Here is a 25,524-nt window from a genome sequence, read left to right as displayed (position 1 = left end):
TATGCCCCCAGCGCTTATCATCGTCGGACATATCTTTTGACTTTCTTGGTTTTTGTCGGTCTCCAGCCAGCTCTCCAAGGGCTAAACATTTGTGTCTGATTCCCAGCTGTTTCTCAGCCGTTTATCCTAGTGCCTCAGGACATATCTTTTGACTTTCTTGGTTTTTGTCGGTCTCCAGCCAGCTCTCCAAGGGCTAAACATTTGTGTCTGATTCCCAGCTGTTTCTCAGCCGTTTATCCTAGTGCCTCACACAGAGTAGGCGCTCACCCCACCTTCCTCACCTGACAAAGGAAGGCCGGATTGCTAGGCAGCCAGGAAATGGAGCCCAGGTGGGAAGGGCCGGGCCGCCAGGTGCAGCTCCCTCTCTCAAAGCCCTAGCCCGCCCCCATCCTCACCTGGAGGCTGGGCCGGGCAAGCAGGAGTTAAGCGGCGCGCACGCTTCCGACCCGCAGGTGGCGCCGTCCCGCCTCAGTACCCGACTCCCCGGCGCTCCGAAGTGCGGGACAGAATCGCAGCCAGCGCGGAGCCTAAGCTCAGCCCCGACTTGTTGATCTCGCTCAAGCAGCAGCCGCCGCCGCCGCCGCCGCGGGAGCAGGAGCAGGAGCAGGAGGAGGTGGAGCAGGAGGCGCCGCCCGATCGCGGACCTGCCACCCGCGCCCGCAGCGCTCGCCCGCGCCCCCAGCCTCAGAGAGGGCGCCCGGGCTCCGCGGCCCCTGCAGCCCTAGCGCGTCGCTTGCCCGGCCGGCGTAGGCCGGGCCCAGCCTGGCCCCGGGTCCGCCGCTGCCCGCGGGCGGGGGCGCCCGGGCGGCCGGGGCGATGCGCGTTCCCTGGCCCCGGGAAGCGGCCGCCCAAGGGGTGAGTGTTGAGGCGCGCGGCCAGCGGCGGGGACGCAGAGGAACAGAGGAAGGGGACTCGGTTGCCGCGGTTCGGCCTGTTGGTCTACCCGGGCTCCGCGGCTTCAGGCGGCGGGTGGGGGAGTGGGTGGGGGGATATTATGGTAGGGGGGATTCTTCGGGCAAGGGTTGGGGCCTAGGGAGGCACGAGGGGAGGGGGCGTCAGCACATGCTGGGGGGCTTAGGGCAGCCCCCGAAATCACCAGCGCGCGGCGGGAGGAGGGCACGTTTTGAAAAGGCCAGAAAATTGAGCTCCTTTCCCCGCCTCCCACCTCCCCCACCCATTCCCTTCCAAGCACCGGGAAAGGCGCAGAACCCCGAGTTATAAAAAGCCATCACAGGAGAGGAGCAAGGAGGGGGGAGGGGGCGGGGAAAGAGAAAAGGAAGGATGGAGCAGGTGGATCCGTAGGACTCTGCGCGCCCCTCCCGGTGTGGAGTAGGGGTCACAGAGGGAGGGTCAGGACTCCGCGCAGATCTTGGCTTTGCATCTTTCAGGGCTCACGTAGATACCGGAGCGACCTCAGGAGATGCTCCCGTGCTTTAGGGAGAGGGGTCGCTCCCGAGCGAGGCTGTCTTTGACCACCCTGTCAGTTGTGACCTCCGACAGGTGGGCAGCAGCAATCCCCCCGAGAATTCCCCCCAAGTCTTTCAAGGTTTAGAAAAACCAAACCCGCTGCCACCCCCTAGAACTCAAATTCTAATTATTTCGAAGCAGGGGGAAAGAAAAGATGAGAAATCTTAAAAAAAAAAAAAAAGTTTTTCATACAGCGCCCTTTTCTGCCCACTGTGGGGCCTGGTTTGGGACTCGACGGGGCGACCCAGAAAGAAGCGAGTTTCAGCACTCGAAGGGGAGGACAGCGCCCCGGGCGGCTGGGTCGGTCCTGGGCGGAAGAAACCCGGGGTGGGGCCTCCGGGATCCCCGGAGCGCCTCTTGGGGGCCCTCTCCCCGCCCCGAAGAGCCGCCCCTCCCTCCACCCATGGGGGGGGCGGACTTCAGCACCGGCGGGAGGGACAGCGCCAAGGCGTTCGGCAACCCCCACCCCCCTACCCCGCCCCCCAAGTCCTGAGCCGCTTAAGTACCGGGAAGGTCAAGGCCAGTTGGGGCCCCGGTGGAGAGGTGGGGAGGGGCCGCGCCCAGCTCCCTGTTTGCTGACCCGCGTCCACTTCCTGCCTTGCAGCGGTCAGGATGGAGGTGAGAAGACGGCCGTGACGCGCGCAGGTGCAGTCCCCTGCACCCCCAGCAGCCCACAGCGCTCCCTGCCCCCCTCCCCCGCAGCGGCCGGCCTTGCCGTCCAGTGACAGCGGCCTGGGGGGGCAGGGGGGGCGGGGGCGGCCGGACCAGCGATGCCGGCGGGCATGACGAAGCATGGCTCCCGCTCCACCAGCTCGCTGCCGCCCGAGCCCATGGAGATCGTGCGCAGCAAGGCGTGCTCGAGGCGTGTCCGCCTCAACGTCGGGGGTCTGGCACACGAGGTGCTCTGGCGCACCCTGGACCGCCTGCCCCGCACGCGGCTGGGCAAGCTACGCGACTGCAACACGCACGACTCGCTGCTCGAGGTGTGCGATGACTACAGCCTCGACGACAACGAGTACTTCTTTGACCGCCATCCAGGCGCCTTCACCTCCATCCTCAACTTCTACCGCACTGGGCGGCTGCACATGATGGAGGAGATGTGTGCGTTGAGCTTCAGCCAAGAGCTTGACTACTGGGGCATCGACGAAATCTACCTGGAGTCCTGCTGCCAGGCCCGCTACCACCAGAAGAAGGAGCAGATGAACGAGGAGCTCAAGCGGGAGGCCGAGACCCTGCGGGAGCGGGAGGGGGAGGAGTTCGATAACACGTGCTGCGCAGAGAAGAGGAAAAAGCTCTGGGACCTCCTGGAGAAGCCCAATTCTTCCGTAGCTGCCAAGGTGAGTCTGGGATCTGCGGGCAATTGCACTGGGGGCTCTGCCTGGGTCCCCCGCTTGAGGACCACCGCTGGGGGTCTCTGGCTTAGTTCCCAAATAAGAAGACCCGAAAGGGGGAGGGGTTCTGGCCCAGACCTCAGAGGTGAGGACCAACCCCTTGAGACTGTTCTGTTTGCACCGGTTACCTCATCCCTTGATGATTCAATACTCGATATCTCGACTCTGTTGGAGAAGAGGATTTGCGGAGACGTCAACTCCCACAGCAAGAGGGTAGACTGAGTAAGAAGGCACAGAGGGACGGTAAAGCCTTGCTGGGATGGAGTTGAGTTTGGTCTGTATACCTAATGCTCCCTTGTGGAGTCCTAGACCCAGGTGGGAGGGGGGTCATCTGCGATTCTAATACTTATCCCTGTATTTTTAACCCTACTTTGCCCCGAGGAAGGAATAAAAGCAGCTTACAGATGGGCTTGGAGGACACAGATACTGTCAGGCAGTTTCAACATCAGTAAGAAAAATGAGGCAAAGGGACTCTGAGGGGTGGATGTGTGCATATGTGACGCACACAGCTGGCTGTGGATGCTTGTGGGCGAAGGGTCACCCCGGTTTGTTCGTTCTTTCTTTCGTGAGTTTATTCCAAGAATGATTTGGTGCAGCTTGTAAAGATGCTTTGGGTGTCGGAAGAGGATGTAAATTCTGAAATAAGACAGAAAAATGAGGCAACATGAAAAAATGAAGCAGAAGGAGGCAAAAGGCTTAGATCAAACCTAGGGGGCCAGTGTGCTGTGGGGAAAGGCAGAGGCTATGCCGGTCCGGGACAGACTTGGGGTGGGGGGGTCCAGACCAGAGAAGGGGGTCAGTGGTTGATGAGCGGCTCCGTTGTGTGAGGCTGGGTTCCGGGAATGGTTCAGAGAGATGGGGCCTGTCTTCAGGTGGCCAGCGTGCTGAGTGTTGGGAGTAAATGGCAACACATGTGTTTGGTGCTCTCAAAGAGGTTGTGTGAGGCCCAGGGGGAGCCAGAAAAGAGAAGTGTTGGTGTCATATCCAGGACTGCCATGTCAGGAAAGACATGTTGAACACTCTGAAAGAGTGGGGCCAGGAGGGGTGGGGATGCGGTGGACGGGCAGGTCAATGTGTTCGTGGCAAACGAAAAAAGGCAGGAGGAAGGGTGTACACCAACATCATGTATGTGCTTGGGCTGCCTCGTGTCCCCGCTGGCCTCTCCTTCTGGGATCCCCCTGGCTTAGGTGGCCCCTCACTGAAGATCCACCTGCAAGGCTGGGTCTGAAGGGGACACTGTGGGGTCCCTTTCCCAGATCTGGCAGCTTGGGGAGAGGCCTCTGAGAATAGAGGCAGGAGGGGGTGGCTGGAAGGAAGGTGGACGGAGGCCTGAACATTTTCCCTCTTCCCTGGCAAACCCCAAGAGGATGTAGAGATTTCTAGGCCTGGTTTCCTCTTCTGTGGGCTGCCTCTGACCATAATCCTGCCCTAGGGTTTGTGTCCAGAAAGCCTCTCTCTTAAGACAGTCACTCACCCTTAACCGGCTTAGGATCAGCAGATTTATTTTGCTATTTCCAGGCCTGACAAGGGTTCCTCCTACACACACCCTGGTTAGGCCCAAACATGACTCTTCCCCCACCCCCCACCCCTCCACCCTATCCTGTCCCTAAGACATGAGAATGAGGGGCTGGGGAGGGTCGCCCCGAGTCACCCTTCCAGAGAAGAAGGCGTCAAATGGCTGTGTTTGGATTGGTGTCTGGCAGCAAGACAGGGGAGGGAGTTCAGGCTTGCAAAAGGCGCTGTTTGGGAATAAACAGCCTCCTCGTCTTGCCCTCGGGTTAATCCGCTCACGGGGAGGGGCTTCATGACCTCTCCATGATCCCAGGCTCAGGCTGTCCACTCACATTCCCGGCAGATGGACGGTCTAGGACATTCTGCAGCCAGAGCTGAAATGGGGAGGCAGGCAGGCAGGCTCATTGGTCCCTCAGTATAGAAATCCCGACCACCATTGATCAAACATTTACTGTGTATGGAATGTTACAACACAATTGGTCCTTATACCAGCTCTCTGTTATTATCCAGCCTTTTACAAATAGGGAGGTTCAGAGAGGTTGAGTAACTTGCCTAAGGTCACACAGCAGGCAAACAGGAGTAGACAGAAATTCAAACCCAAGTGTGATTTTGAAGATGTTGTTCTTTCCATAGTGGTTGAGTGCCACAGACTTCTCTCCAGTCTCCCTGCTTCCACTTTTGCCCCCTGCACTCATGGTGCACAATGCAGCCAGAGTGAGTTTTTCAAAATATAGGCTGGATCACATTTTTCATCTTCTTAAAATCCTCGAGAGGTTTCCCACCACACTCAGAATAAAATCCAAACCTTCCACAATGGCTTATCAGACCCCACTGAATCGGTCCCCATGTCCTCTCTCTGAGTTCATCTGCTCAACTCTCCTCTGGTTCACTGGGCTCCAGTCCACTGGCTTCCTTGCTGTTCCTATACAGGGAAGGCTTCAGCCTACCTCAGGACTTTTGCACTGGCTATTCCTGCCACCTGGAATACTTCACCCCCTTGTCTCGTTGCCAGCTGTTTCTCCTCATTCTTCATTTAAGCAAGTCCCTGTTCACATAAGCCCTCCTCTGAGAGACCCCTGTCTAAAACATCCTCCTTCCCCTTACTCTGAAACCACATTCAGTGTCTTGCCTGCATAGGCTCTGAGCACCATCTGAAGTTGTATTTTCTTCCTTTTCTTCTCCTCCCCCCCCCCCCCCCCCCCCCCCCCCCCCCGCTCAACCCAGAGTGTGAGTTCCATGAGTTATAGTCACTGCTCTGTTCCCAGCACCCATCAAGGTGGCTGGCCCAGAGGAGCTCCAAATAACATGTGGACTGAATGAAGGATCAAGCCATCAGTCAGTCAGCGTGTCATGGGTTTTGGGGATCTGTCTCTTGTTCCTCACGGCCTGCCTGCAGCCCAGCTTCCTGGCCTCCTTCAATCATCTGTGCTTTGCCCACTCCATCCATTCCCCAAGTTAGGTGCTTTGCTTGTCAGAACAGCAAAGCCTGTGGACACTTCTCAGAAGCCCCAGAATGAGATTGTCAAATGGAGGATCATTTCTCGGTGGTTGTGGGATGCAGGAACAAGCATATCTTTTATGTTTAGAGCAAGGACAGACCAGGATCCCAGGTCCAGTCCTACCCCCTCCCCAGTTTTTGGCATCAGGTAGGTGGTTCACCTCTGTGAGCCCTCATCTTCCACCTATAAGATGGAGACACAAGGTCCTCCTTGCAGAGTCATCCTGAAATCATGTTTCTCAAGATTTAGCACAGTGCCTAGCACATGGGAGTAGGTGCGGCTTGTTTTTGTAAGTAGGAGCAGAGTCCTTCTCGATGACTGGGTGGGCTGAGTTGCAACCAACTCTTTCCTCCTGATAGCAGTACCAGGAGACGGAGCTGACGCTGTTAATAATTGATGGGATGTTCTGGCAACACAGAGACAAACCAAAGTACAGGCTCTTGCCTTCACCATCAGGGGAGTGAAAATCAAAATCCATTAGGCAAAAGGCAGTGTGATGGATTCTTGTTTGGAAGCTGGGGTCGGCCCTGTCAGAGTGACAAGATTGTGATCCTGGGCCACCGCTGGGTTTCCGCTTTCTTGGAAAAACCTCCAGGCTTTTCTTAGCAGGAGAGAGAGGGGTATAATTTGCCAGGCCAGGAGCATCTGCCCTCCCTGGAATAGTCTCAGGGCGTGTATCTCAGTCTGATTGGCTACTGTTGAGTGTGCTAGGCACTAATTAGGGGTACTTGAAAACCCCTATCTCGTTGAAATCCCCTCAACATTGAAGGATAGATTATCCTATCAGGTAATCTGCCAGTTTGGACTGCAAGTGATGGAAGAGAAAACTGGAAGCGGCCTCTGCAAGGAGGAAGATGCATCATTTCCTGTAACAGAAAGTTCCAAGGTAGCTGGTTTGGGGTGAATGGCTCCAGGATGCCATCAGGATTCTAGAATCTTTCTGTCTTTCTGCTCCTCCAGCTCCTGCACGTGGCTTGGTCCCCAGGCTTGCTGCCTCTTGTCACAAGACTGCTAGTGCAAACCCATGAGGTCCAACCAGTGAAGAGGGTCATTTCATCCCTGAGAGGCAAACCTTTCCCAGGAGCCCCCTCAGACTTCTTTTCAAATCCCACTGGCCAGGATCAGGTCACATGCTCATGCTCTCCCTTCAGGGAAGCCAAGGAAGGCAAGAGTCTAGCATTTTCAGATGCAGGAAGAAATGGCTTCGATGAGTGGTATTAAGACTCTTTCACAAAGAGAAAATTGAGGTTCTGAGAGGTGAAGTCACTTGCTGGAACTCCCATAATTAAACGCTCAATAAATATTTGTTGAAGGAATGAAAATGGCAGAGCTAGGACTTGAGCCCTGGCTAGTCTGGTTCCCAGTCTATGTTTCTGAATCCTGGAATCCTGGGCAGATTCTTTAAGCTGTCTGCACTGTACTGAGCTCATCAGCCAAATGGCAGTTAGAGCAATGCCCACCTCTTGGGGCGTTTTCGATGACTCAGATTTCTGATGTGAATATAATTTGCAAATGGAAAGTACTTTATAAATGTGAATAATCATAATAATTATATATTCTTATATTCAAAAGTGGGAGCGGTCTCTATTTCAAGATAGTGGTTAGTATTTTGCCCACCATGATTTGATAAAGAATCCTGTCTGGGTGGGGTGGGTGTGGGGCACCTTCCTGGTTCCGTTGGTGGATTGTGGGACTCCTGATTTCAGGATTGTGAGTTCAAGCTCCATGTTGGGTATTGAGATTACTTAGGAATAAATATTAAAAAAGAAAAAAAGGAATCCTTTCCAGGGTCTAACAGATGTGGTTTAGTTCTCAGGTCCATGGCTGGCGAGGAATACGACCTTGGGCAAATTCCTTCCCTTCTCTGAGTCTTAGTTTCCTCATCTAGGAAATGCGAATTAAAATGGAACCCACCTGAGAGGGCTACGAGGTGGTAATCTGCAGGAAGTGCCTGGCACATGGGCACATCCAATAAATGACAACAGTGATGATCAGCATGACCAGGGGATTCCCCTCTGCTAACTACACCCCTGCTTGGCAACATCTCCTGTCCCAGTGTTGTGGATTGCCCGATCACTGCCCACCCCTTTGGGATTTCATACCTCTAATGTAATGATGCTTTGTTTCCTTAACCTGAGCCAGGGGGATTCCTGTATTATCATCAAGAAAAAAATAAGGGCAGGGGGTGGGTGGGGGCGAGAAAATGAGGGAAACCAATCTGGAATCTATGGGACCCTTTCAGCGCTATGAGTCATCAGTGGCCGAGGCTCTTGCCAGCCCAGGTCGGTCATCCTAGATGTTTGTGTTTATTCCTCGGAGACGGTATTGCAGAAATCCGGAATCCTGGCTGTGGGTTCACACCGTCCTGGGTCGGAATCCCAGCCCTGCCATTTCCTAGCTCCCGACTTTGGGCAAATCACTTCACCTCCCCTAGCTTCCATTTTCGAATCTGTAGATGAGGATGACATTAAAACCTCCCTCACGGGGCTGCCCAAGGGATTAAGTATGATAGCGGGTGTAAGGCATTGAAGACAGGCGTCAGAAATCCTGGATCCGTGTTTGATGTAAGGAAACACAGAGGATGCCAGGGACTTGGCTGGGTCACGAGTTGGTGAAAGATCAGGGATCATTTCCAGGCCTTTCTGACCCTCATCGAGGCTCAGAGATCTTTCCATTCTGTTAGGATGCTTGACCAGGGTCATACCTTGGCAGCTGGTCTCCCAGGGGTTTTAAAAGGCTACTAATGTGAAAATGCTTAGGGAGGAAAAGTGTTGGCCAAATGAGCAGTTTGGCCAAAGCTACATTAACTGAAAGAGAACAAGCCTGCAGTAAATACCAACTCCATACCCAGCACTTTGTGTACTTCCTAGACTTGATAGTGGCATGGATGAGAGCCCTGATTTTAGGGCTGGATGGCCCAAGTTCAAAATCTGGTTCCCTTTACTCACCTACTGCATGATTTGGGGTGGACAGACTGCCGTACCTCTCCATGGTCCTGTTCCTTCACGCATCAAGTGAGGGCAGTGACAACGCCTGTCTCATGGAGTCGCTACCAAATTAAATGAGTAAACACAAGCAATGGCTCATAGAAAGCCTTCGGTAACTTTTAGGGTTTTGTTTTTGTTTTTAACTGTCATTGTCTCATTTAATCCTGATGATCCTGCCGGATAAATAAGCTCCTTTAAAAAAAAAAAAAAGTCTCCTTCTTCTAAAATGATCCGTGCTCATTGTAAGGTGAGGTTGTATCACTTGTTCACCATCGCAGGGACAGTTGGGGCAGAAGAGGGACTCAGCCCCAAGAGAGGAGTGGCAGTGTCCCACCCAGATCCGTTTAGCTCTTAGCATTTCAGAGCCACCAGCCCAACTCCCAGCCATCCTGCTCCCGTAGTGGTTTGCCTTAGAGGCCTCCTGTGGCCAGTGAGTCCAGTTAAGACAGGGACCTGATGTCCCACCCAGAGCAGCCCTCCCCTGCTGACTGATGGGGACAGCTGCATAAACACCCCGGCCCCCTCACCCCTGGATGGGAGTATATCTCAGAGGTGCCCGGTCTACAAAGGGCCCCAGAGTTCCTGGTGCCCCCGGTCGTTCCTTGCTTGATAATACCCCCGATTGGCTTCTTTCCCTTCCCCATCTCAGACCCCTCTCCCCTACCAGTGTTTTCTGGGATGACTTTCCACATAAGCCACTTGTGCTTGGATCCTGGTCTTAGGATCTGGTTCTGGGGGGAATGAACCACAGATCTGTGGGAGATGTCACGTCTTCAGTATCCTGGTTGTCTTGTGGGCTTAAGAAAGCATCTTACAACAAAACCCCTATCAGAGATCCTCCTAAAAGAAGAGAATCCTGGGCTGGCGGGTTCCGTCAGCCTTACCTCCATCTCCTGGATAACATAAGAACCAACAGCAGCAGTAGGTACCGAACAGCACTTAACGGCCAGTGCAGACGCAAGGAGAGTCATGGGCCCAAAGGATCTGACTCCCGAGCCACCCCGGGAGGGAGCAACAATCATCCTCTTCTCACAGTCATGGATACCACGGCCCAGAGAGGTGAAGTGCCTGGCCCACAGTCACACAGGGAGTGGGAGGGCTCTCTGACTGAACCCATGGTCTGGCCTCAGGGCTGTGTGAAGAGCCTTCAGGAGGTGAGAAGGGAGCTCCAGGAGCCATTCCTACCTTGCCCTTGCCCCGTCCCCGGGTGGGGGGGGACCATGCTTTGAGGGGAGGGATGTGTTCAGCGTCTCCCACCTGACTTGGCAGGGTTCCTGGCTCCCGATCCCTCATGACCTGCCCCCAAAGGCTACTGGCTGGGACTACTACAGACACAGATTAGCATTAGGCATTATTTTAAGAGGTAGTTTAATAGATAAGGGCCCAACTTTCTCCCTGAGGGAGAGACAGATTCTTGGTTTCGGTGTCTCTGGTAAAGATGAGCCTGACCAAGGGGAGCCAGGGAGCTGAAATTCACATGCTAATGTCCAGCGCACAGTTCTCCTTCAAATGTTTCCCTGGTGACATAAATAACAAAACGTAATGTCGCCACACAAGACCTATTCCTAAGGGCCTGCCTGGGTTCAGATCCCACCTCCATCACTTCCTGGCGGTGCAAGCCCACGGGACACCTCACCTCTGTGAGACTGGGAAGTAGATGTATAACAGGGCACACTTCACAGAGTGGTGGCCTTCAACCCTGGCTGCACCTTCAGATCCCTTGAGCTTTGAAAAACACTTATGCCTGAGCGCCACAATTGGAACACAACCCCCAGATGATTTCTTGTTTTATTTCCAGCAAAATACATAAAACATAAAATTCACCATCTTAACCATGTTTAAGTATAAATTGAAGAGTGTTAAGTATACACACATTGTTGTGCAACCAATCTCCAGAAATTATTCATCTTGCAAAACTGAAACTCTGTATCTATTAAACAATAGCATTCCCATTCCACACCCCACCCCAGCCCCTGGCAACCACCATTCAGCTTTTTGTCTCTATGAATTTGACTGCTCTAGGTGCCTCACAGAAATGGAATCATATAATGTTTGTCTTTTTGTGATTGGTTTATTTCGCTTGCTGTAATGTCCTCAAGGTTCATGCATGTCCTAGCCTGTGTCGGGATTTCCTTCCTTTTTAAGGCTGAATAATACTCCATTGTATGTGTTTAACACGCCTTGTTTAGCCATTCATCCATCCATGAATGGTTGGCTTGCTTCTACTTCTGGCCACTGTGAATAACGTTGCTATGAACCCGGGTATACACGTATTTCCTCCAGACCTTCTTTTCATTCTTTTGGGTATATATCCAGCAGTGGAATTGCTGGATTGCATGGTAATTCCTTTTTTTTTTTTTTTTTTTTTTTGCTTTTTTGAGGAACTGCCATATTATTTTCCCCAGCAGCTGCACCATTTTACATTCCCACCAACAGGGGACAGGTTCCAATTTCTGCACATCGTTACCCGCACTTGGTATTTTCTGTTCTTTTGATAATAGCCATTCTTCTGGGTGTGAAGTGGAGTCTCATTGTGGTCTTGATTTGCATTTCACTAATGACGAGTGATGTTGAACATCTTTTCATGGGCTTGCTGGCCATTTGTACATATTCTTTAGAAAAATGTCTATTCAAGTAATTTCCCTGTTTTCTAATCAGGTTGTTTGGTTTTTTGTTGTTGTTGTTGTTGTTGCGTTGTAGAGTTCTTTATATATTCTGGATATTAACCCCTTATTAGATCTATGAGCGGACCTATTTTTTCCCATTCTGTAGGTTGTGTTATCACTTGGGTGATTGTGTCTTTCATGCGTCTAAGTTTTTTAATTTTGATGAAGTGCTATTTGTCTATTTTTTCTTGCATTACCTATGCTTTTGGTGTTATATCCAAGAAGTTATTGCTTAATCCCACGTCATAAAGCTCTCCCCCTATCTTTTCTTCTAAGAGTTATATACTTTAAGGTCTTACATTGAGGGCTTTGAAACATTTTGTGCTAATTTTTGTGTGTGGTGTGAGGTAAGGGACCAAGTTTTCCTAGCACCATTTGCTGCTCTGGATGACTGATCTTGGGTAGATCCCTGGGGTAGAGCATGTCAGAGGCCCTAACAGACATAGAGCTCTGTGCACAGTGCTGGGAACATGGGGAGGTGCTGTCTGGGTAATTGTTGACAGAGATAAGTGACAGTCCCTGACACACCCAGCATGGCTCCATCATTCCACTTCTACTCATGAAAGTTTTGTGGAATGCAAGTGAGAGAGAGTAAAACACAAGCATGGGGGACACCTGTCCAGAATGTTGCCAGTTGTCACCGCCCCACTGCTGTGTCCCCATCCTCTCCCATCTGAACAACTGCAGGAGCCTCTTCCTGTCTGTGCTCCCATCTTCCCACCACCCCCACAGTCTGTCCCCCACATGCAACCAAAGGGATGTCTATGAGTCAGATCACTCCCCTGCTCAGAATCCTCCCATGGCTCCCATCTCCCTCAGAAAAAACACTCAAGTCCTACGCTATGCCTCCTGGGCCCTTGTCTAACATCTTTCCCCTCTCCTCCAATATCCTTCCAACCTCCTTCCCTACCACTCTCCCTCTCTCCATCACTGCAATCTAACCCCAGCGGCCTCTTTGCTATTCTGGTGGCATACCAGTCTACCACCTCAGGGCCTTTGCATTTGCTGTTTCTTCTGCCCATAGGCTTCCTGCAGGTATCCATAAGACTCACTGCCCACATTGTTCAGATCTCAGCTCAAACGTCATCTTCTCGGCGAGGCAATCCCTGACCATCCTATAAAATAGTACCCCAGTGCTCTCCATTCCCCTCTCCTGCTTTATTTTTCTCTACCTGACATGGCATACAATTACTTAATTATGCAATTACCTTTTCTATCCCCAACTTGGATCCAAGCTTCAAAGGGTCGGGTTTTTGTCTGTGTTGTTCACTGTTGTACCCCAGTGCCTAGAACAGTGTCTGCCACCGAGGAGGCACTGAATAAATGTTTGTCAAATGAATGAATGATGTTATCCTAGAGATAACTGAGAATACGTACTTGTCGATGAAAAAAGGAATTTATTTACAAACTTTGGGGCTTTCGTTGTTATAGCTAGTACATTTCTGGAAGTCTGACTTGCATCAACTTCCGCCACACTCTGGACGCTGAACGCCTGCGGTTTCTCTGCCCAAGCGCGGTTCCTCAGGCTCAGCACTACTGACATTTGGAGACGGGTAATTCTTTGCTGTGAGGGGCTGTCTTGTGCATTGTGGGATGTTAGCCGCAAACCTGGCCTCCACCCGCTGGATGTTGCATGAGAAGTGGGCACCACAGAAATAAAGGATGAACAGCTTCCAGGAGGAAACGGCAATGTTCCGGGCAAAAGAAGATGGCAGCCTGGGGGGTGGGAGGAGGGGCAGGGGAGTCCATGAAGAGTGGTGGGTTTGGGGATATATGTGGGATGTGGGGGCAGTTCCTGGGCAGCCACAAACCCTCAGCCTCCACCAGGGTCTACAGATGCCCAGTCCATGCTGTGGGTCTTAGCCTCTGACCGTTTTCTAGCTGTGAGTCCTTGAGCCCCACGGTGCCGTTTCTCTGTCTATAAAACGGACCCAGTCACAGCCCTACTGCATGAAGATGTTGTGAGCGTTAGATAAGGTGAAATGGTAAATAATGAGAAACGCACATATCAGCTGTTCTTGATTATGACCGGCTCAATGACCTCAATCAATGAGATGTGTTGAGTACCTACTGTGTGCTGGGCACTGTGCCAGGTGCTGGGGACACAGCAGAGAACAAAACAAAGATCCCAGCCCTAATGGCACTGATATTCCAGAAGGAGAGAGAGTGAAACCATTCAAAGTATAAACAAATACAGATACCAATTGGAGGCGACTGTGAAAGAAGAATCCTGAAACAATCAGGAAAGATGAAGCCCGCCTGGATATTTGATGCTACTGAGGAATTAAAGCCTTTTTTTAGGTATGATAATGCTACTGTGGTTGTGTTTTAAAATATTCATCTTTTAAAGATACACACTGAAGTATTTTGGATGAAATAGCAAGATCGAATAATGTAATATTTTGGTTGGTGACAGAAGCCATTGAAGAAAGGTCAGCAGGAAGGGGAGGCGTGATGTTTGGGTAGAGGCCTTTACAAGGATGGTCAGGAGAGGGCTCACCAAGAAGGTGCCAATTAAGCAAAGATATGTAGAAAAGGAGAGGGGGAACTTTGTGGACTTTGCAGGGAAGTATTGCTAATGGAGAAGACCGCATGTGCTAAGGCCCTGGGGGCAGAAGCATGTCTGGGTCAGCCAAGCAATAGCAATAGACCGGACCAAAATAAGCCAGCAGAGGAGTTGGGGAGACAAGATCAGAGGGCTGACCTTGTCTGTCACTGTTGGACCGTGGCCTTTCCACTTAGCCTCCACATTGGCCTCCCTGCCTCCAGCCTTCCTTCTCCAGTCCATGCTTTTCAGAGAACCAGAGCCATCTTTCTCAAGTATAATCTGCTCACATCATCCCCTTCCAGAAACACTTCCAAGGTTCTCACAACTCCCAGGATAAAGTCCAAACTCCTTAGCTTGACCTTCAAGGCTCCAGCCAACCTCTCCACCTTCACTTCTTTCCATACCTTCTCCCTGACCCCTCTGCTCATTCCATACCCGCCTCTGGCATTCCCAGACTACCCCGTCCTTCCCTGGTCCTGCTCTACACCTTTGCCCAGGCTGATTTGATCTGCCCTGCACCCCCTTCTTCCACTTGTTTGCCTGCAGTCTCTCCTCCCTTCCCCACCCACATTCTCTTCAGGCAGCACTGGCTGCTCCCTCCTCTGTGCTCCAAAAACCTGCTGTTCTTACCTTCCTTGCACAAAACACTGAAGAGTAGCTTATGGGCTGTTTTGTGGATGCCAGGCCTGGCCCACAGAGAGACAGGGTTGCTTTAAAATGCGGGGTCAGCAGCCTGACTGCCTAGATTCAGATCCCAGCTCAGGGATGATTCAAGCTGTGTGTCCTCGGTGGGATGAGTTAACTTCTCTGGGCTTTGACTTCCTGATCCATAATTTGGGGAGGGTGACATCAGCCAGGGTGATGGTTCTATATGAAGCACGCAGAGCAGTCCCGGGCACTCAGCAAGTGTTCAGTACAAGTTAACTATTGTTGTTGTTATTTTTGCTTAAATGTTAGTGTTTGTTGAGTGAATGAGTGAGCAAACTTGCACGATTGAGAGATGATCGATCAGAGGGCTCTCCCCTGCAAAGCAAGGGTCTTGCAGGTAGGTGAACCCTCCCTCCCATTTCCTCCCACCATCCTTGTCTCTACCTGCCCACTCCATGCTCACACTTCCTGGGCCAGGAATAAGTGACCTCAGGCCTTCCATTCACAGCAAAGAGACACAATTGAATTAGACACTTGAGGTGTTTTCCTCATGCCCTGACTGTTCCATTTTTGCTCTGCAACAAGGCCGGTCTCCACTATAATTGCCCACTGTGGGCTGACAGGTGGATGCTGTCTGAGAGAATCATGTTCCATTCGACAATTCCATACAATCACTCACATCCACCAGGTAATGGGCCTGGAATGAAACAGCTTCTAAAAATAGACCAGCATATTTCACTAATTGCTGCCCAGGGCCCATCCTTGAGTCTTTCAAGGCCCGTGTGATCCTTGGGGCCCTTGACCCTGGTCAGTGCTGCCTCTCAGAGTCCCTGTGGACCCAAGTGTACCGATGAGGCTGCCCATGATTGCCCTGCCAGTGGTGTGTGGGAAGCAAAATGAAGGTAGAGCTAGGACGATGATATTGAACCTGCCTTCCATTTGTTCATCGTGCCTGGAATTCCCACTCTCTTTGAAGGGATCAATTTTCCTTTATCTTCTATGCCATGGGTATGTTTACATATCATTTATTATTCCTTGAAATAATGATTGCAATTTCATTCAGTCATCCTCTCCTCTTCCTGGGACAGTCCTTTTGGTTTCAAAGCTGGCTTCCATTCTGCAATCCTCTGGACCTTATAACTTTACGTGGGTGCATGTGCATATTTTGAGCTCCTGCTTCAATGCCACCTGTTGTTTGTGCGACAAATATCCATTGCATATGACTGTATTCTAGGCACCGTTCTGGGTGCTTGAGAGGCACTTGAGTATCTATTAGTCAGGATTCTTTTGGTTGCAGGTAACAAATATACAGGTCAAACAGACCTAAGCAGAAAATGTAAGTGAAAAGTCCTGGGTTAGGGACGGCTTCAGGCAGGGTTGGATCCAGGGGCTTAAATATGTCATCAGTCCTTGGTGTTTAATATCTCTAAGCTCTGCCTTCTCAGCAGGCTCTACCAACATGGCTGGAAAGATATCTCCAGCAACTCCAGGCTTCCATCCTGTCGGAAAAGCATGTTTCTTTAAAAAAAGAGCCAGCAAAACCCCAGGACTGATTTTCATGGGCCCATCCCTAAGTCAATCACTTCACCAGGTCTGGATCACATCTTAGTGACTGGAGCTGGGAAGAGACCAAAAGATAGAAGTAAAAGAGGTGGGATGCAGGGAGAGATTGAGTTGGTACTACCAAGAGTGGGGGTCTGGGGGCCAGCGGCAGGGAATAAATGTAAGCAGCAAAAATAATCCACAGGCATCATGGAACTTCTAGGCTCCTGGAGGGATATGGGCATTAAAGAAATAAAAAAATAAATAACAGTAATCACACAGCATAATCTGTATGCTGTGAAGGAGAGAAGCAAGATCTTTTGGTAGAGAACAACCGGATGTGGTCAGAGAGGGCCTATCCCTGCAGGTGGTCCTTTCTGAGAACCTGAACTTGATTTCTCTCCTTCCCAAATTGCAGAAATGACTTTTCTTCTGCAAGTTCTGTCTTTCTCTCTTGCGCCCTTTAGTGTGCTCCTTCTTGGACTCTATATTCTTCTGAATTTGTTTTATCTCCCCCAAGTAAGGCAGGAATTTCTCAAAGTCTAGGACTGTATCTTCTTCGTTTCTGTGTTCTTAAGCATGGTGGGTGGGCTGCTCATTTCATTCCTGAAGTTCTACTGGAACTCCTGCCACTGGCCATGTGTTTACCTATTCTCTGAGGCTGCTTTGAGTTACAATAGCATTTCCGGGAAAAGCTTGCTGACCAGTATTCTAACGTGGCCCCAGGGACTAAAACAGAGGAGGGGTTTCGTCAGAAGGGGTTTGTTGGAGGGCCAGAGGGAGGGCCCTTATGAAGGCACAAGCTAGCTGTGTGATCTTGAGCAGATTTCTTAACCTCTTTGGGCCCCTGGCTCCAGCCCTTGCAATGCCAGCTGCCTCTTCTCATCCTTCAGATCTCAGCTCATATGTCACCTGTTCAGAAAGGCCCTCCCTGACCTTGAATGACCAATTTGGATGTGGCGGCCTTTATGCTCTTTCCGCGATGAAATGTCTTTCCGGTTTCTTTTGAGGTTAGGCCCACGGGGGGCAGGCGTCCTTCCCCCTCCTCGTCACTTATGCTTTCCCTTGTCTCAGATGTCACATCTGGTAGGATAAGTGGAAAGAAGTCTGGTTTGGAACTCTGGAGACTTCGGGTTCATAATCCCAACACTGCCATATAGTGAGCTATGAGAACCCGGGCAGACAGACCCTTCTGCTCCCCGGCCTCAGCTTCCCAGGCTGATAACTGGGTGCGGCAGCTCTGCCAAACCGGAAGGACCCCGTGAAGCCGGAAGGACCGGCGCCCCTTGCGGCCAACATGGCGCCCGGCCAGGTTCGGTGCTTCGTTCCCGTTGTGGGTTTTCCTTCTCCCGCCTTTTCTCAAGAGGGAGAGAAGAAAGTCTACCTCAAATCTTGCCATAATGCGGCCTCCGACTATGACGCCTTGGCTGCTTGATTCTTCCGACAATGACTGTGCCAAGGAGCGGCTGGAAGGTAGGCAGCTTCTCTTACATAAAGCGCTATGCAAATGCGGCCCAAGGCGCGTCCGCCAGTCCCGCTCCGCATCCCTCCAGTCTGCTGCCCCCAAGCCCCCCACCCCTACATAAACATTTTAGACCCTTGCTGGCCTCAAGACTGAGAGAATAGACCAATCCAAAGAGGTCATTTTCCAGACGGACTGGAGAGATCCGTGGTGGGTGCGTGCGTCCTGGATGCCCCCAATTACTGAGCGATGCTCTGGGGAGGAGGGGGTGGCTGGCTATAGAATTTGAGGGGGTAGAGTACCAAATGAAAATGCAGTCCTCCTCGTTCAAAAATTCTTAAGAATTTCAAGACCGTGACAGCAGAGCCGGCAACCAAGCTCGGGGCCTTTCAAGTCACAGGGCCCTCGGGGACCGTGCAGGCTGCACTCCCACGAAGCCAGCCCTGCCCAGGAAGAAAGACTCAGAAGTCCTCGGCGAGGCGTAGGAGGTCTCTCAGTCCCCGAGAACCTGCCAAGGAAAAAGTGCCTCCTCGGGGACCTTGAGCTCAAATGGTCACAGGGGCCAGGGAGGTAGTGTTAACAAGCAAAGCAGCGGGGCGCCTGGGTGGCTCAGTGGGTTAAGCCTCTGCATTCAGCTCAGGTTATGGTCTAAGGGTCCTGGGATTGAGCCCGGCCTGGGACTCTCTGCTCAGTGGGGAGCCTGTTTCCCCCTCTCTCTCTGCCTCCTTGTGATCAATCTCTCTCTGTCAAATAAATAAATAAAATTGTTAAAAAAAAAAAAAAAAAGAAGAAGAAGAAGAAAAAAACCAAGGCAGCTGGCTGGAAGAACTGTGATATTTCAATGAGCAAGACAGTGAACTCTCAGCCTTGGTGTCCGAGAGGCAGCAGGGAGCGGTGGGGACTGGAGAATATATACCCATTGAAAGAGGCAGCCGCTCTTCAGCTCTAGGCTGGGTTCTGGGCCCAGCCAGAGATTTTCTTTTTCTTTTTTCTTTCTTTCTTTTTTTTTTTTTTTAAGAATTATTTATTTGAGAGACAGCGAGAAAAGCATGTGCAAATGCTGGGAAGGGCAGAGGAAGAGAAAAAGGGAGAGAAGCAGACATCCTGCTGAACCCAGAGCCCAACGCACAGTTCAGTCTCATGACCTGAGCCGAGATCAAGAGTCAGACATTGAACTGACTGAGCCAACCAGGCGCCCCCTCCAAAGATTTTAATCTCTCTCTCATGTGAGATATCCCAAGTTATTAATGTTGGCAAATAATTTTTTAAAAATTAAACAGATCTGAGTGGGCCAAACACAGTTCTGTGGACCGCTTTCAGCCCTCAGGCCTCCACTTTTTGACCCTTGAGGCACAGAGCCTTCTGATGGATAGAAATAGGAGGAGGGACCGTTTCTGGTCTCTGAGGCCCTCCCATCTAGAAGGGGGAGTTGAGGGTAGGGCTTGGGTGACAGAAGCAGCAGGTTCCCCTCCCCTCTCCTTGCTCTGGCAGCAAGCACAAGACAGGGTAGCAGGTGTTTGTTGAATGAATGACTGTCCTACCCAGCTGGGACTTGGCTTCAAAACCCAGGGCACCCCAAGCGGGTGCCAACACAAGTCAGGAAACTCCTTAACTAATTAGCTAACAGGAACCAACGTCCCCCAACCCAACCTCCAACTAGAGCAGGAAGAAAAAGCTGCTGTAAGGCTGTAAAAAGCACTGTATACTGTGTGAGCAAATTGGACTGGTTTTGAGCCTCAGGTTCCTCATCTGTAAAATGGGAATAGCAGGTTCCCAGGGGTTGTCCGGAGGAGTAATAAGAAGAAGCATGTAAAGTGCTCAGCAAAGTGTCTAATGTGCAAAAACTATAAGCTGGTGTTATTTTTATTTTCATCTTCCTTTCCTCCCCATCCAAAGATTTGGCCTACTTCTAGGGGCTGTGGGCCCATGGAAGAGTTTATTGTGTAGAATTAAATTTTAGATCCTTGCAGAATGGTATCAGCTCTACAAATTCAGGCTGGGAAGCGTGAGTGTTCAGAAATTTGGGGCAGAGATTGGGGGCCCAGGATGGGAATTCTCATGTTCAAGGTTGGAATTATGCTTCTTGAGATCAACGCAGTGATATTCGTTGTTGGGACACTGGCATTCAGGCTCACAGTTCTGGGGTTCAAGGTTAGAAGGCCGCCATCCATTGTCAGAATCCTCAGATCTGTAATTGGACCCAAGGAGTAAAGCACCAGAGTACTGCTACTCGTGATGGAAACTCTAGCGGGCAAGGTCGCAACGCGGATGTTCCAGGCTGGAAGTCATGTTCAGAGACTGAATTTTGAAGGTCATGGTCAGGAAACCTCAGTGGTGGTCATGATTGGAATTCTAGCAGGCACATTCAGAACCTCAGTGTTTGGCGTCGGAACTTTTGTCCCTGACTCAGTATTTTGTGGGTCTCATCCCTTATGTGTGTCATTAAAGCTTCATTGTCCATCCCCTCTGCAGCAGTTCCTGGAGAAAGGCAAACCACAGAAGACCCCCAAACCTCCATCTGGCTGGTGGGATTCTGTCATTTATGCCTCTTTCTCCTTCTGTTTCTGATGCCCATCCACTCAGGAGGTGTTCTGAGGGGTGACCTGGTCCTCAGGAAGGCAGCTAAACAGTGTCTCCGCGGCCCCACCTCTACCAGGGACCCTTGCCCTGTTGTCAACCCCATTTAATTTACCTTTTCTTGCTGGTTGACCCGCAGCAGGCCCTGGGAGGCAGCCCTGCCAACCCCCAGATCTCATCTCCTTGTTCTCCAAAGAAAGGCAAACGGTGTTAAGTAAAGGTCCGAAAAGATGCCAAGGCTTTGTGGCTTCCTGGGCCTGGGAGATGTGTGGCTGGCAGCAGCTTGTGGGGAAGTGGAAGAGTGTGCTGGTCACTGTGGTCACCACAAATGCCCTGTTAGCGTCAGCTGGAGGGGGAGCTTCATCTATGGTGGGACGGGGAGGTGCTGCAGGGCCACCTTTCAACTCTACGTACCACATGCATGTGCACATGACAGGCATTCAGTGCTAAGGTGGTTGGCAGGGACCAGTTGCTAGATCTCATTTCCTGGTAAATGACTATAGCTCCCCTCGCCCACCCTCACGCTCCCCCCTCCCCCACCTTCACGCTCTGATAGTTTACCCTCCTTGTTTCTTTCTTTCTTTCTTTCTTTCTTTCTTTCTTTCTTTCTTTCTTAAGATTTTATTTATTTATTTGACAGAGATCACAAGTAGGCAGAGAGGCAGGTAGAGAGAGAGGAAGGGAAGCAGGCTCCCCGCCAAGCAGAGAGCCTGATGCGGGGATTGATCCCAAGACCCTGGCATCATGACCTGAGCCGAAGGCAGAGGCTTTAACCCACTGAGCCACCCAGGTGCCCCCTTGCTTGTTTTTTTTCATACCCTTTCCACCATCTGGTGTATTATATGTTTATCTGGCTCATCTCACTACATTATAAGCTCTATCAGAGAGGGACTTGGTCAGGTTTTGCTTGTTTTCTCAGTGTTTAATCTGTACCTGGGAGCTTCTGGGTGGCTCAGTCAGTTAAGCGTCTGCCTTCGGCTCAGGTCATGATCCCGGGGTTCTGGGTTCAAGTCCACATGGGGCTCCCTGCTCAGCCAGGAGTCTGCTTATCCCTCTTCCTCTGCCTGCCGCTCTACATGCTTCTGCTCTCGCTCTCTCTCTCTGTCACATAACCAAATAAGATCTTTTAAAAAATCTGTGCCTAGAATAGTAGTTACTAAATAAAATTGTTGAGTGAATGAATGAACGAATGAATTTTCCCCTTCGATATGGTCTTAGAGAGTTTTTCAGGCCTCAAATCATTTCACTCAGAGCCCACCTCCACTCTTATCCATTCTATCTATACAGGGTTTTTGGACAGGGGTCAGGGAGAGTGGCAGTAGGGAGGGGCATTAAGTCTTCCATAGCTTCCCGTTGCTCTTGGGATGATTTCCAAATCCCTTATCTGGTCACTAAAGACCTATAAGAACTACTACCCACCTTCATATTACACACATCATATGGCTCCCTCTCGCCTTTCTTAGATCCTTAGGACTCCACTCAGGGTCTTACCTCAGGACCTGTGCACATGCTGTGCTAACTAGAACAATCTTGCACCTCCCACCTTAGCCCCCTTGGCCTCCTTAATTCATCTTTTATGACTCTATGTAAGCAGATTTCTCTTGACTTCCCAAACTTGATGTCATTTCCCTCATGATAGGCCCTGGCATTTCTTCTAAGAATTTGTCATTAGTAATAAGTAACCCAAACTCCCCTTGTTGTATGGATGCTTTGTTGTATTCCTCAAACTCCAGAAATTCATAATGGCAGTGTTTTGTTTTTTTCCCATCTTTATGATGTAAGGGAGAGAGGAGGGGAAAGCTGAGAGTTTTCCATTTAATTTGCTGGAGGATGGGGTGGAGAGAGGAAGCACATCTCCTCCCAGGGGCCTGAAAAGCTCCAGGTGGACAGAACCCCCACCTCTCTGACTTCATCTCCTGGCTTCCTATGCACAGCCACACTGATAGCATACTTACTAAGTTCCTTCCTGACTCAGGGCCTTTGCATGTGCTATTCCCTCTACCTGGAATGCATTTCCTCTCTTCACACAGTTATTGCCTGCTCATCCTGAAGCTCCCAGATCGAATGTCCCATTTTCCAGGAGGCTTTCTCTTATCTCCTAATAGGTCAAATTCCCAGTTTATGGTTTTCAGAGTTCTATGTACCTCTCTTGGGTGGGCCTTGTTCCCATTGTAATTTCACATCCATGTAAGCAATTATCTGATTACTACTTGCCCTCCCCCACTTGGAGTCGACTGTGAGCTCTCTGATGGCAGGATTTATCTGCTGTGTTCGTCTGTCTCTCCTGCTTCTGGCATTGTGTGTCCCTCCTTGTAAGCGTTCTGTAAAATTGTGTTGCATAGGTGGGTGGCTGGGTGGATGGGTGGATGAATTCAGAAGTTACCACAATAGGCAGAAAGCAGATATCACACTCCTTTCAGTGGGGAGTGAGTGAGATAGTCTGATATGTCTAGCTGAGACTCCAACCAGAAGTTTCTTACTGTCCCAAACTGGAAGGAACAAGGGTGCCAAATCTTCTCCAGAATAATAATTACAGTGTTATTTAAGAGCTTTTTAAAGATACCTACTTGGGGGCGCCTGGATGGCTCAGTGGGTTAAGCCTCTGCCTTTGGCTCAGGTCATGATCTCAGAGTCCTGGGATCAAGCCCTGCATCCGGCTCTCTTTCAGCAGGAAACCTGCTTCCTCTCTCTCTCTGCCTGCCTCTCTGCCTACTTATGATCTCTGTCAAATAAATAAAAAATATTTTTTAAAAAAAGATACCTACTTGGGTTCTAAAGGATGCTTTTGAATTTTCCCTAAGTACATGCTGCATGTAAAGACTCTAAACCCAGGAAACAGAAGTTCTGAGGGATCCCAGTAAATTTGCCAGAAATGTGGTTTATTTGAAAGCTGTACTACCTTTGGGGCAAGTGAACATGGTTCAGATCTCAGTTCCACCACTAGTGCCTTTGGCCTTGGTCACTTCTCTCTCCGAACTGACATTTTCTCTCAAAGTCCATCCTATGAGCACCAAGGCAGTAGAAAGAGAGGACTTCTTCCTGGTGCTTCCAGCAGAAGTTCCAGAATGGGCTCTGACCAGACACACTTTAATGATGTGCTCATCTCAGAACCAATTCCTGAAGCCAGAAGGGAACACACGTGAGGGGACCTGCTTGGATCATAGACCATCACTGGGCCTGGGGGATATACATAAAATACTCTTCTTTAAATTAATTCATTTATTTTACTTAAATCAAGTTGTTTTAGGGGGAAATTAGGTATTATGAACAACTGGTACCATTCACCATAAATCATGTTGGGAAATTCTAGCCAGATGCTGGAGCCTGACACCTGCTCTTTTTGGGTTAAAAGGAAAGATGTACACGTGTTAGAGAGGTGTTAAAATCCCATTAGCTTCAAACTAGGCTTTCCCCTTCAGGGAGTCCAAAGGTCTGAAGGAGAATTGGAAAGGCTGGCACTATTCACGCTGAATCAGTGTGATTTGATGTCTTGTCCCTGAACAGCTACATTAGTCTTGGCTACATGTGAGAATCGGCTGAGGATCTTGGGAAGTCCCAATGCCAGGTCACCCCCAGACCAATTAAATCAGAATTTCGAGGTGTGGCTCTCAGGCACTGGTATTTTTCAAAACTCCCGAGGGGATTCCACTGTTCAGGGAGGTTGAGAAATCTGGATTTCAGTGCATCTAGTTCCGGTGGTATAGGTCCCACACTGGCGAGCATGGGGTTCACTGGGCTCCAGGTAGTGGCTTCCTGGGAGACTGGGGTACCGTGGGGTGGTCAGGGTGTGACTGAGAGTAGCAGAATCCTGTTTCCGCAAGGAATGAACTGAGCAGGAGTCCAGGGAGGGTCATTTAACACTCTCGAATGGGAAGGAAGCACATATCCTTTTCCCAGTCCAGAAGAATTAGATACTTGGGACAAAATTCAGCTCTCCTCCTGAGCCCACCCCTGCTATCTGGCACCCACTGCTTGTGACCTGAACCAGCTGCTACCTCTCTGCCTCTATCTGTCAACCATCCCAGACCCAGCTCTGCTGCTCATCAGCTGTGTGGCCTTGAGCAAGTCACTCAGCTTCTCTGGTCTTCAGGTTCCTCATCTGCAGAATGGGAGCACACTGCTGAGCCCTGTGATCCTTAAAGGCTTCTCCCCTTTGGGCACCTGTGAGTTTTCATCAGGGAGGCAGCCACAGGCTAACCCCACACCCAAGCCTTGGGTCCCGAATGCCTGCAGAAATCAGATTACCAGGTCTGTCCCCAGACCACAGAATCAAGGTCTCTCGTGGCAGCTCGGGATCTACAATCTTTAACAAGGATCTCTGTCGATCCCGATGTAGGCAGCCCTCAAACCGCATTTTAAAAGCATCTTGCCTGTGCCTTAGGGTCCGAGCCCCTTGGCCAGAGGTGTGCCTGGATGAGCCTCAGCCTCCACACAGCAGTCTCCCTTTTGCAGGTGAGGAAACAGGCTCAGAGAGGCCAAGTCATGTGCCCAAAACTCAGCTGGGGTTGGGATTTGTATGCCAAACCTGCTGGACTCCAAAGCAGGTGTTCTCCTGTTTCTCACTGTCCGTTTTTAAATGACAGCTTCCACCAGTGGCCTTCTTTCTCCCTTCTCCATGGTAATTGTTACCTTCTTGCTTTCCACACTCCTGGCCCACTTGAGTATATGCTCTACGTGAGCAGGGTTTCTAGTCTGTGTATCACAAGCACACCTGACCTTGTGCCTGGTATACAGTAGGCGCTTAATGAAGGGGCATTGAGGCTCTCCAAGCCTCAGTTTCCCCACCTGTATAAAGGAGTCCTTAGGCTCGCCCACCTCAACATGCTTGCTGTAGAGTGCTGTGCCCAGAGGAGGAGGGTTTAGCTTGGCAGGGGTGAAGGTGAGGAGGGGCCCTACTCAGGACTAAAGGGTCTGATGCCTTTTGCTGTGGGGGTGGGGGCCACAGGCCAGGCCCTCACCTTCCCAAGGACCCTCCACCCACTATTCCTCCCTCATACCGCCTCCCCACAGGGTCAGATCTCACTACCACCCTCCCAGGGACTGTCCCAAGGCCTCCCCCCCGAGGTGCAGCTGGGCAGCTTTGTCTTTCTTCACCTTGTAACTTCATCTGCCCTGCCTGCTGCTGGAAGCGGGCCCCATCCTGTCTTGGGCCAGGCCGGCGGGCATATCCACTCGGAGGACCTGGGTGCTGGCGTTTCCCTGCGTTGTCTGCAGCGCCTCCCAGA

The 25,524-nt window shown here is 50.9% G+C and overlaps 1 protein-coding gene across 3 annotated transcripts in view; it reads left to right on the top strand.

Moving 5' to 3' along the window:
- Positions 1–525: 525 nt before the first annotated feature.
- Positions 526–25,524, top strand: part of KCNB1 (potassium voltage-gated channel subfamily B member 1) — a 105,109-nt gene continuing 80,110 nt past the window's right edge. For all 3 annotated transcript variants that reach the window (XR_007130174.1, XR_007130173.1, XM_047746111.1), the window contains exons 1-2: positions 526–855; positions 2,072–2,804. Coding sequence is in view for 1 of the 3 variants with exons in the window: in XM_047746111.1 (XP_047602067.1) it covers positions 2,238–2,804 (567 nt within the window). In the remaining 2 variants the exon portion in view is untranslated. The remainder of the gene's footprint in view (positions 856–2,071; positions 2,805–25,524) is intronic.

This window comes from Lutra lutra, chromosome 9 (assembly GCF_902655055.1).
Source record: "Lutra lutra chromosome 9, mLutLut1.2, whole genome shotgun sequence".
NCBI classification, from domain to species: Eukaryota; Metazoa; Chordata; class Mammalia; order Carnivora; family Mustelidae; genus Lutra; species Lutra lutra.
Note: the sequence above shows the minus strand (reverse complement) of the source record. Positions and strands in the feature narration are given on the sequence as shown.